Raw genomic sequence first — 12,518 nt, forward strand, 5'->3', positions numbered from 1 at the left:
ATTACTGGGAATCAGTTTCTGCCATTGGAGTACATTTACCTGAAAGATTCCCTGAATCTAAATCTTTACCTGAAAGATAGGGAATGTTTGAGGGAATGACTGATTCATTGGTTTAAAAATAGAGCCCTTTATGTAACCTTATTTGTTCTTCTGAATAAAACAATATAAAAGTTAGTATAACTGGTGGGTTTAATCATCCATGTTTGTGTGTTTCAACCCTTTACAGTCTACATAGCAGGTATCGTGGCAGGGTGTATACTTGGCCTACATACTTTGTACAAAAATATATACCTGTATATAAAATATGTTCTTCTGTCCACCACATAAAGTTCCTTTTTGGTGTGAAAATGACAATCTGTTGAATAGTGGAATTATTATTATTACACAGTATTTATATATCGCCAACATATTATGCAGCGCTTTACAAAGTCATGTCACTGGCTGTTCCTCAAAGGGGCTCACAATGTTCCTTCCTCAGTCATATGTCTTTAATACAGGTGGTCCCCGAGGTAGGAACATCCGACATACGGACGACTTTTAGATATGAACGGGGCTTCCCTGCTTGTTCGCGTGCAGGACGGAGGCTTGATGGGAGGAGGGTGGAGGTTTGCATGACTTGCAGAAAAAATCTTTTGGTAAACACAGCTGAGGTTGTGGGTGATCTTAAGGACTGAGCAGTTCTACAATATCTTGTAACTCTTTAATGACCAAGACAAACTCTGCTGTTGTTTCTTTTTGCATATCAAAGCACAGCTTGCTCCAGAAGTTAATAAATGTCTAGGCTCCATAGTTTTTTTTTCTTTGTTTGTGATTAATTTACAGTGCGGATTTTATACAGTAACTGACACCATACTGCCTAATAATATGTTGAGACAAACATCTGTCCTAATTGCATTTATTAAAATAATGTACCTGTTCCAACTTACATACACATTCAACCTAAGAACAAAAACCTACAGTCACTATCACGTTTGTAACCCGCGGACTACCTGTACAGTGTAAGGTCAAGGGAAAGCCGATTAACCTAACTGCATATTTTTTAGGATGTGGTCGAAAACCAAGGTACCCAGAGGAAATTGTGTTTCTTTCCAGTAGAAAGTAGTTTTTTTTGTTGTAATCAAAGAAACATCTGGCACTGTAGAAATGTTGTCCCTTTATTCATTTTGGATAGAATTTAACAACCAAATCTCTCTATCTTGAGAGACTATGAGATAAATTTCTGGTCAGTTAATGTTGGCTATTGCATTGTGCACACTAAGTGTTAACAAAGAGTTAATGCGTCACATCTCTCTCGTTTCCCTAAAGAAGTCCTATTTTGGTTGGCGGTGTCAGATGCAGCCATTTGTGTGAATCTGTGCCAGTTCTCAGCAGGTGTGAGCTGTGCTGGTTACACTCCCTGTGCAGGCAGAATGAGCGGGGCTCATGTGCTAGGCACGATGCACGCAGGAGGTGAGGAGTCTAAGCATCTGATACTCTACACACAGAGCAGCTCGTCAATAGCTCAGACGCACAAAAAGTTCTGTTTATAGAGAGTCGTTGCAGGACCCTGAAGCTAGGTGCACATGAGTTTAAGAACTAATCTAAATAACAGAGAAAGAGTCATGCTCACATAGTGCGTCATACACAAGAGATGGTCCTCCTGCGGCTTGCTGTATTTAGAAAGAATTAAGGCACAAGCTTATTTTCACCTTTAGTCTTTTTGCAAAAATAGTGAACCCATTAAAGTGTTCTCAACATGTACATCACATAGTGTGGACTAAGCTGAATTTATTAAAAAAAAAAAATACAACTGATTTTTTGGTTCCCTGGGAGATGATCTTGCCATTTGCTGCTGAACTGTGTTGGTAGGAAAGCATGCATGGGCAGGTGGCATGGGCATGGGCATTTGCCTGATTTGGTTCAAGATTTTATGACTGTACTCTCTTTGATCAACTGGTGTACTGTTTAGTTATATTTTGTTATTCCCTTCTTTTCCTATGATCTTGTAGGACAAATACTATAAGCAACCAGTCAGCTTTCATGGTAGAAAAAAATTAACTGATTACAAGGAAAAAAGAAGCTCGGTTACTTAAATTTCCTTGCTTAAATTGGAACCTAAGCCGAACTTTTTGCTGCATTTAGATAGTAAAAAGTTTTTGTCATGTTTTTACGGAAGGTGTCTATCTTTTACAGAAGGTTTTTTTTTCATATGTTAAACAGATTGTACCTGCTCAGAAAAGTTTGCTTGTAATCCTTGGTTACAGATAAGATTCTGGTGGTAACACTGTTATGAATCTTACCTTGGCCAAGAAAAACCATGCACACCAACCAAAATCCATCTTAACCAGCACACAAGTTCCATGTTGATTTAAACACAACTAAGTATCTGTAAAGACAAAGTGGCATATAAAACTTTTGGTGGTGAATTTACTACCTCTTAAGCCAACAATGATCCCATTAGTATCTCAGTGAACCCTATGTAAGTGTTGTTGACACTGTTCTGTATGTTCTCTCTTATCTCTGAGAGCATGGGAGACATAACAGGTCAGACAGGCACACAGTAAGAGGTACTCCAAAAAAAAGTCTTGTTGCATAATGAGCTCTGATCTCTGGAAGATAAGACTGCAGTTCAAAGGCCTTTGTGGACCAATAAGGGGATAGGGTTGCGTTGCGTTTCTTTGGAAAAGTTTCACAAGCATTTATTGTGGTGAATTGATTTTATAGGAAATTCTATGACATTAATCCCCTATTACTAACTCTTCTCGCTCTCTAATCTGCAGGTGCCAGGAAGAATGTCCTATAGGTACTTATGGATACCAGTGTGCAGAAAGATGTGATTGCCAGAATGGAGCCAAGTGTTACCACATCAATGGGGCCTGCTTGTGTGAGCCAGGATTTAAAGGAATACTTTGTGAGGAGCGAGTGTGTGCGGATAGACTGTATGGCCTCAAGTGTAACAAGAACTGCCCTTGTAACCTGACCAACACTCGCAGGTATGAACTATGTGTGATAGAATTATCTCTTAGATTTTAAAGTTAATCTGTGCCAGGAGAAATGAGGGTGCTTCCATGGCTGTCCTTTCCTTCCTAAAATACAAGTCACTTGATTGACACACTGTTTCAGTGGCATCAATCCAGTATGTTTAAAAAGTTCTAACTTCTCTAGACGCATGCTTTTTCAAGGCCAGTGAATGAAAAAGGATTATGCCAAAAACAGCAAGCCAAGTGGAATTTCAAATGTCAGCCATTCCTGCTTATTGCCAAATATTCTTCTACTTTTTTTTTTAATAACAGATAGGTCTATAACCAACCATAGCAAACCATGCAGCTTTTCTGTTTCAAAAAGTTTTTAACACAACACACTCATATACCAGACAGGGGTACTTAAATATATGAATACAACATAAGCAATACAACAAAAAAAAAAGAAAAGAAAAGAGAACAAAACAAAAAGAGTCCCACAGACATCCTATGAGCGTTCTTTGATCTGTAAAAAAAAGTCCCCTATTGCCAGTAAAATATTGTCCCATTATAGAGTGCAGTTTAATGTCCACAGTACCAACGTTTGTAGGCAAACGATGCAGCTTTTATGGGGCTTAGAAGCACAGTGGGCCCATTACTATCTGGCTACACTGTAATTACTGTAGGAAACAGTATGCCAGCCATTCTCTTTCCATCTTATGGTGCCTACTTTATTCTGTGTTCAAGGCCATTTGGCAGAGCCAGCTGCATGACACCGAAGATATCTTCAGCTGTCTGTAAGGGTGGTGGCGTTTCGATCACCACTGTAATTGCAATTTTTAACATTGATGCCAAATTCATTTTTTACCAGGGGTTCCCCAGGGCTTACACATTATTTAAAGAGTTGTTGTGTTTTCCATTTGTATTCTGTATCCGTTTTAAAGGAATTACATTTAAATGGACATTAGAAAGGCAGGAATATAAAGGTTGGGTATGGAGCCCAACACGTGTTTACAGCCTTGACACCGGCTTTTGATCACAGTGCCAATCATTAATGCAGACATCCTGTTACTCTCATAATGTATACTAATGTAATATATGTACATAAAGAATGTTCATAATGAGTTGATCTTTCACATACATATTTAAAAAGCCTATAGTTCTCCTTTAAACTGCTCATACATATGCAGTATGAGCCCTTTTAGTGTAGCGATGCCCAACAGAATCTGAATTAAACAGATCACAACAGTTAACTTAAACACCTAGCAAAAAAAAATCAAAGACACATTCAATATTGTTGTTCATATTACCTTGGGCTGCCTATAGAGATGTACAGTGGATGGACATGCAGAATATAAAAGGAATCTTCCTATAAAAATCATTAGAAGGAGAGGCGTAACTAAAAGCGACATGGCCCTGGTGCAGAATCTGAACAATGGCCGGTATTTAAAGCAAATTCACATTTCCTGTCATGTTTAACACTCAGATTCACCATAATCATTGACTTTTATTTTATTTCTATTAAGCCTAAAGGGCTTGCTAGAGGATCTTACTCCTACTATACATTACTGGAAGGAATAATGGATGTGAAGGATAAGGCGTATGGTATGGTCATGTTTGCAGAGTTTCATGGAAGCTGTGATGGGTAGAAGAATTCCCATGGCCATGCAATGCATGTAGCTACACCCTACACTTAGTACACATGGGCCATTTTTTTTTTTTTACTTTTAATCAGTTTCTCCTTCTATGGATGTAAAATGATTGGATGTATTTATAAATCTTGACTGAAAGTATACAAGTTGCATTGTGTGTAGGGATGATTGAGTAGCACTCTGGCCTTTGAAGCTCTAGGTCCCAGGGTCAAATCTCAGCCAGGACACTATCTGCATGGAGTTTGCAGGTTCTCTCTGTGTTTGTGTGTGTTTCCTCCGGGTGCTCCAGCTTCATCTCACATTCCAAAAATAATCATTCAGTTAGGTTAGATACCCCCAAAATTTGACCTTAGACTGTGTTAATGACGTATGACTATGGTAGGGACATTAGATTGTGGGCCCCTCTAAGGGACAGCTAGTGACATCACTATAGACCGTACAGCGCTGCATAATATGTTGGCGCTATATAAATACCATGTAATAAAATTATTAACAGGTCTGCATACATTTTCTTTTTGTCTCACCATAGTTGAGATTTAAAACAAACCAGTAAAACACAACCCATCAATGAAATAGAAATTACATACACACATGAAACCAAGTGATATTAGACACCATTATGACTCCGTAGTAGAAAATATTCCCTAGAAAGCTATTCATATTTTAGTATGATACATAAATGGGAAGAAGTCCAGTCTAGCTAGAGAGGGTTGAATGAATTTCTCTGGATCTGCCAGGGTCAGCAGTTTTGAAATGAGCTTTTGGCTATGGGTATTTAGAACCTCTGACTTTAGTAGATAGTGTAGAAGTTGATTCCATGGTGTTCAGAAAGGATTTCCTCCTTTAATCAAAAGAAGGTTCGCCACACGTATGTACCATATAATACACTCTGTAATGAAATGTGTCTAACCAAATATACATTGTATAGGAAAAAAGTGCTAAAAATAAAAAAAGGTCACTGTCTCCATGCAGGCCATCACGTTTATTAACAGGAGCAAATAAGTGAGGAAAGGTAACCCATAGCAAACATTCTGATTTCACTTTATTGCAGCCAGATTGTTGAAAAAAGAATTGTCTTTAGACTTAGGATTTTGTCTATCACCGAGTCTATCGCAAGTTTTATTTAGAAAAGCATTACTTATTATTATCCGAACGGGTGCTATATGGCAATACGTGATTATTGCTCCTTGTTACTTGAAACCAAAATCTCTGAAAGTTTTACCATGATCCTGAATGTAAATCTCTGTAGGATTATTTCTCTTATCTGAGCTGCAGTTTTCCTCCATTTTCTCAGTCCTTTGTTTTCAAAATAATCTCTCGCTTTCTCTACACATTTAAATAATAGATTTTTCTCCCTGAGGAGCTGGGTTACAGCAAATGAATGAACTGCAGGGCTACTGCGGGTGAATGAATTGCAGGAAGTAGGGTCCCAGTCTTGCTGGCCGATGACACCACGATGTATTGTTTTAATTAGTTCTCCAGCACGCCCCACCGTTCTGCACTGACAGGTCTCTCTCTCTTCCCTCGTAGCTGCCACCCTCTGTCTGGGGAGTGTACCTGCAGGGCAGGTTGGAGCGGCCTATACTGCGAGGAACCCTGCCGCCCCGGATTCTACGGAGAAGGATGCCAGCAGCTATGTGTCTGCTTCAATGGGGCCGACTGCGACGGTGTGACGGGGAGGTGTGTCTGCGCTCCAGGATACACAGTAAGAAAAAGTGCTAGGTGCCATTATTTCACATCATTTGGGACATTTAAATAAAGCAAATGGCAACGCAGTGCGGTATCCTGTAGCAACCAATCAGAGCTTATTGATCTTTAGTCAGTGAGGTGGAAACTAATTGTTTTTTCTGGGTTACTGCACTTTGCACATAGCCGTTGCTCATTGCACGGCTTTATTTAGCAAGTCTAATAGTGTGCTTAGCCTGGGCTCTGGGGTAGTAAATTGGAGCCTTCAGCCTTATAGATCTTTATTTCAAGTATTTGTGTCTTAATACTTCTTTATAATTACCTTTAATTGCTTAGGTAAATGTGCCTCGAGCTTCATGGGGTTGGTGTGTTTATGGATGGGGAATCAGCAACATATCGTATAAAAAAGGATAATATACAGATATAGGTAAAAGTATGAGCACATTACGTATTGATTTCCAAAGTTAAATACTCTGCAGGGGACTGTTACTTTTACTGTTACTTTTGGAATTTAATAGAAACACACAAAAAAGCATAGAATATGATATATGCAAATGTCTTGGTATAATATCAGCCAGTATCTATTTTCAGTCCCTTTGCAGAAATCATGGGCTTTACTTTGCCAGCTAATGGCCTTTTCTGTGCTTTCATCCTACAGTGCTCAAACTGTTGCATACTACATGCAATGCATCTGATTCTTCGTTAGATAAAACATTTTGGATTGTAGCAGGTTTTAACATTTTAGTTTTACCATATTCTCCATAGGCGTTTTTTCCTGAAACCCAGGATAAGTTTGTTAAAGTATTGACCTGCACTAAAAATGATTTGTAACTTTACTGTTAGGGCCCTTTTACACATATGGTGAAAAAGGTGCAGCTTCCTGGCTTACAGAAAACTTTTGCTGTACACCTGGGAGCAGCAAACACTGCAGGTAGCACCTTTGCATGCGGCTGCAACTGGGAATCTTCAAACATCAACCGCATGGCCAAAAGCAATTTGGCACTTTTAGTAATATCTATGTGATCTGTGTGCAAAAAAAAAAAAAAGTTTGCTAGCTACTCCTATTCACTTATAACTGAGAGGTCGGGACTGTGGTTCATCCCAAAGCAGAATGCGGTGGTCTGCCATGGGTCTGAAAGTGCATAAAAAAAAAATAAACTGAATAAAGTGAATTATTTCCAAGCCTCATACAGGAGCTACCAGCACTCTTCTGATGGTGGGAAAGTCTAGCTTTTAAAACATTCAAGCCTATGGACCATTGGGGGAACCATACTTCAAATGTAATCTGGAAGAGTGGTGGGACTAAAGCTCCAGATGCACCTCCACGGTAGGTCCTTCCTCTACCTGGTAATGTTTATTGGAAAGGATAGGGGTAGGGGATTACAAGGTTTATTTGAGTCATTTGGTGAAAAGGTAAGCGTTATAATTTAGGTTAGATGTTAATTTACAGGGTTGGGTTAAGAGGTTCATTTTAGGTGTTAGCAGGTAGATTCATTTTGATATCTAACAACTTTTCCAGCTCTCATTTATATTTCTAATCAAAACCTAGCACGGCGAGCATGTAACACAATATGACCACGATTTTTGTTTGTGCTTTTACATTTCTATTTGTGAATGCTTTTTTGTTTAAATTAATTCTGTGCATGTTTAATTGCAAAGTGAGATGATTTTTTGTGGTATTCTTATCCCGGCGTGAGGTCTGACTTTTTCACTGTCAATAGCAGTCTTTCTTTTCTTTATTTTTCATTTTGAACTTCCTTTTCCAGCAGGTTTTATTCAGGAGATAAAGGTTTGATATGTAAGCTCAGATGTTTCATAATGTAATAAAACAGATCTCCTGGAGAGGGCATAAATTGGCATGATTTGGGCTTGAAATCTCTAATTACAGCCAGCTAATGCAAAACTGTGACAAATATACCCCCCATCAAGACCTTGTTCAGCTGCTTCAGTTGTTGTGATATATAGTGGTCTGAGAAAAGGTATCCATTGATCAGGAGTGACAGACAAAAACTTGCAGGGCTCTCATAGAATGTCAGAGAGTTTACAATATCCCTGTGGTATTGGTTGCAGTTTATGTAGAATGCAGGAAGCCACATTGTTTCTGTGTTGTGCTCCATACATTCTTACCATCAACTGGAAGTACTGGTATGCTTATGTGTTCTGGTACCCAGACTAGTCAGTCCCCTTTGCATTACTGCAGGGAGGAGAGGCTGGTATAGAATACATCTAGCAAATCAGCTGTAGAAGGCAAACCTTCATTTCCTTTAATCCTTTTGATTATTTTCCTCCCCTTCTGATTATCTCTTTGTGAATATCACCAATGCCCCATGGGCCTCTGTGCAGCCTTATACACACTCTCCAACATACAATAACTTCAATGGGAACAATTTAGGGAGATACTATTTCTGATGAAAAAAATGTAATTCCTATTAAAAACTATGTTTCAGGGCATGTCACATTATTAATATTATTATTATTATTATTATTATTATTAATAAACAGGATTTTTATAGTATTAACATATTACGCAGCGCTGTACATTGGATAGGGGTTGCAAATGACAGACAGATACAGACAGTGACACAGGAGGAGGAGAGGGACCCTGCCCCAAAGAGCTTACAATCTAGGAGGTGGGGGAAGTAGCACACAATAGGAGGGGAGATATGGAATGGTGGGTAAGTAGTGAAGGTCCCAAAAGACAGAAGAAGACGGGTAGGCAAATTGAAAAAAATGGTTTTGAGTGCTCTTTTATGAGCAGAAAATAGGAGCAAGCCGAATAGGGAGAGAAAAACCATTCCAGAGAGTCGGGGCAGCTCTAGAAGAGTCTTGGATCCGTGCGTGTGATGAGGTTATGAGTGAGGAAGTCATTAGTAGGTCATTAGCGAAGAGCGAGTGAAGAGCGGTTGGGGGGGTATTGTTCTATCAGGTCAGAAATGTAAGTGGGACAAGAACTGTGGAGGGATTTGAAGGCAAAGCACAGGAGCTTGATTCTCACATGTCTTTGCAAATGTTATGTCCTCTTCAGTAACCCCAATTCATTATTGAGATGAATAGAGGTGCATTGTTGGCTGCTGATGGCTATTTTAATAAATATAGCTTAGCAGATGTGAAGATACCCAATCTGTATAAGTGGTCCCCATGGTCAGGAAAAGCACAAAAGATGTGATGACATGTTCAGGGTACCTCGTGTCATTGTTAAACCCCCCCTGCAAGTACACTAACTACCTTTGTTGTATTGACAAGGAGAAACTCCCATCTCCCTTATACACAACAGGGCTGCTGTAGCGTGCAAGGTAAATGGTGTGGGGTTCCTTCAGTATTCAATGAATTCTTCTCATCTGTATAAGAGATGCAGGCTATGTATGACCTTGCCAGTATTGCAAAATTTGCCAGGTGTAGTGCTAAAAGTAGTGTTAAAGCACATCTGAGCAAATGTAACACAGTATAACTATAGTGCTGTATGACCAAGCCCAAATGTTTCATGAGCTAAAAAGGCATGCTGGAACTTGTAGTATCCCCACATCTGATTATTTCTTTTTTTACCTGCTTTCTATTCAAGGGCTCTGTGCATTGTAACATACATTGCAGTCGGCAGGCAATTCCAAAATCACAGACATGTTTCAAACAAGGAATTTTGCCATGAACTTTTAATTGAATGCCCTGGATTCTAAAACTATTGTTCTTTTAAACAAAAAAAAGTTATGTGGTGGATTTTCTGTACTGTCCAGCATCAGTGATCGATTTTTAGATTGCAAGCTCGATAATTTTTTTTTCTGCGCACTTTTGAAAAATAAATGATCCTTCAGAGTATATGTTTCCCCCTTGTCTGCGGCCTCATTAGTTCCTGTAAAGAGTCTACCCCTCCTTTTAAATCTTAACAAGTCCGAAGTTCAGGACACTCATGTTTATTTGCTAAGCTCAGCTGTTGGCTCAGAAAATGCTGCAACTGCAGAAAAATCCCCAGATCGGCCCACGGAGTTCAAATGCCACCACGCTGCGAGAGTCTCAGGAGCAGGAAATGGCTGTATTGGCCGGAGTCTGTACAAGCACACTCTTCTCATACCATCTGCCAGGACAGCCATTTACACTCAATGAAATGCCAGACAATCCTAGCTTCACAAGGCTGCCATCTGAGAATATTCCGGTCATCCAGAGTCTGTAGAGTTTACGTCTTTTACAGAAAACAGCAATGGGCACAGAGACATCTGCCCAATATAATAGCGATTGCTGAATCCCACCATGACTATGAGAGGGAATTCCCTGTTATATGAAATAAAGTGAACAATCTTTAAGGAGTAACTTCAGGTGAAGTGAAATACTAATGCTGTTCACAAAACTTTGCAGCTATGCTGAAATCAGATAGTACACTTTTTTTTTTTATCTGCCGGGGTGACACAGAGACGAGATAATGAGACGAACACGGATTCATCCTAAACAATGCTAACTGTCTGGATGCTAAGCTGATCTTTTGGTTACTCACTTATAACAAGCATCCAGATAACTGTGTACCAATTAACTGAACACCTAAGTTGCATCCTCATTCTGAGTCAGTGATTCAAAAGATATTAAAGGTCGTGGATTAAAACACCAACTATGCAAGCTATAACTGTGCAGAAGTAGCAGTTTCCATAATATCTCATTAACAGGTCCACTTTAATCCCAATTTCTTGTAATTCACCTTAATAATCATGAATGCATCTTACAGGGTTGCTGTAGGTCAGGGGTGCCCAACACGTGGATAGCGATCTACCGTTAGATCACAAAGGCAACGCAAGTAGATTGAGGAGCCCTGCCTTTCAAAATAAACTTTACAGCACACAGAGTCCAAATACCATTGTTGGTAGGTCATTTTAAAAGTAGCTTGCAAGCCAAAAAACTGTGGGCACCCCTGCTGTAGGTGAACAACATGAAGCCTAATATATAAATATTTAATGGCAGGTTTAAACTTCCTTATTGGAAACCTTAGCATTGTTACTTTTTTACCATCACTTTGTGAAAGCAGGAGCCTTAAGAGCAGGCATGGGCAAACTAAGGCCTGTCTGACTTTTTAATTTAACCCATCAAATATTGGTACAAAATTGTCCTCTGGCAAAAAAAGGTGATCAACAACACTGCTCCCACTGAAGTTAAATGTAAGTTTTCTTTTACTTTTAGGTAATGACTTTTATGTCTAATTTATATCAGTTTATACAAACACTCTCCATCCATCTGATAATGGCCCAGCCAATCTGTCAAATTTAAAAAATCATTGTGGCGAAAAAATTTGCTCACCCTGTGTTTGGAATTCCTCTTCTAAAACCACTTTCAAAATCCAGTAATGTGCATATGGCCTAGGACATAGCCACCCTAAATGGCCTACCTAAATCCCTGTACAAGATGTCTATTGGACAATTGGATGATTCTAGAAATGATCTATTGTGATCGTTTACAGTGACAGATGAATGAATGAGCGCTGTACACACAGCACTGTTCTGATCTAGGGGCTAGGGAGGGGGAAGGATGAGCGAGCATCTATGTTCTCCTCCATTCAAATGCACAGTGGTCATTCCCAGTCAGTCTTTTGCAATCTGCCATGACAGCAGTGGACCGCTGTGCTAATGTCAGATTTCGTCTTGGGTGAGAATTTCTTATACATGTACATGGATTGACAGTTTAAATTTTATAGCAGACCTTTACTTTATGGGAGGGGGCATTAAGGTTAAAAAGCGTTCACATACCCCCATCCAGTGATAAAAGCTCCATGATGCTGTTTCGTTGCAGCCGCTGTCTTTTCCTGTCCTACTTCTGCATCTGACGACATTCTTCTTTAACTATTGGATCGCCACTTAAACTTCTGTGCATGCATGCTGGACTTACTAATTGTAATATGTAGGAAATACACATTGCGCTGTATATGTGCAGCAGGTAATGTACAAAAAAATCTAGCAGATTTTTTTCTTGTAGTAAGAGAAAAAAAGTATCTTTGCTCAAATCCAGTTTTCCTTTATGCTGGTAAATCCATCACAAGTTCTTACACTTTTGCGTGATCTCCAATGACTGATCTTTACCTGTGTACAATTTTATGTTAAAACCTAAATTAATGAGCTAGCCATCAGACAGTGCTCGCCAATTACATGGACAATCCATCTTTTGCATGAGAGATTGTTACATAAATGATAATGAAAACATTGTCTGTTTAAAAAAGACAAACACAATGGTGCCAGACAAGATCGAACTCCTTCTTCCATTTGATTAGCTGAAG

The 12,518-nt window shown here is 39.3% G+C and overlaps 1 protein-coding gene across 1 annotated transcript in view; it reads left to right on the plus strand.

The window, feature by feature from the left end:
* Positions 1-12,518, plus strand: part of MEGF11 (multiple EGF like domains 11) — a gene marked incomplete in the record, with an annotated part of 327,149 nt that overhangs the window by 210,977 nt on the left and 103,654 nt on the right. The window contains 2 exon segments of the mRNA XM_072402612.1: positions 2,760-2,972; positions 6,122-6,296. Of these exon segments, the coding sequence (XP_072258713.1) occupies positions 2,760-2,972; positions 6,122-6,296 (388 nt within the window).

Source organism: Pyxicephalus adspersus, chromosome 2 (genome assembly GCF_032062135.1).
Source record: "Pyxicephalus adspersus chromosome 2, UCB_Pads_2.0, whole genome shotgun sequence".
Lineage (NCBI taxonomy): Eukaryota > Metazoa > Chordata > Amphibia > Anura > Pyxicephalidae > Pyxicephalus > Pyxicephalus adspersus.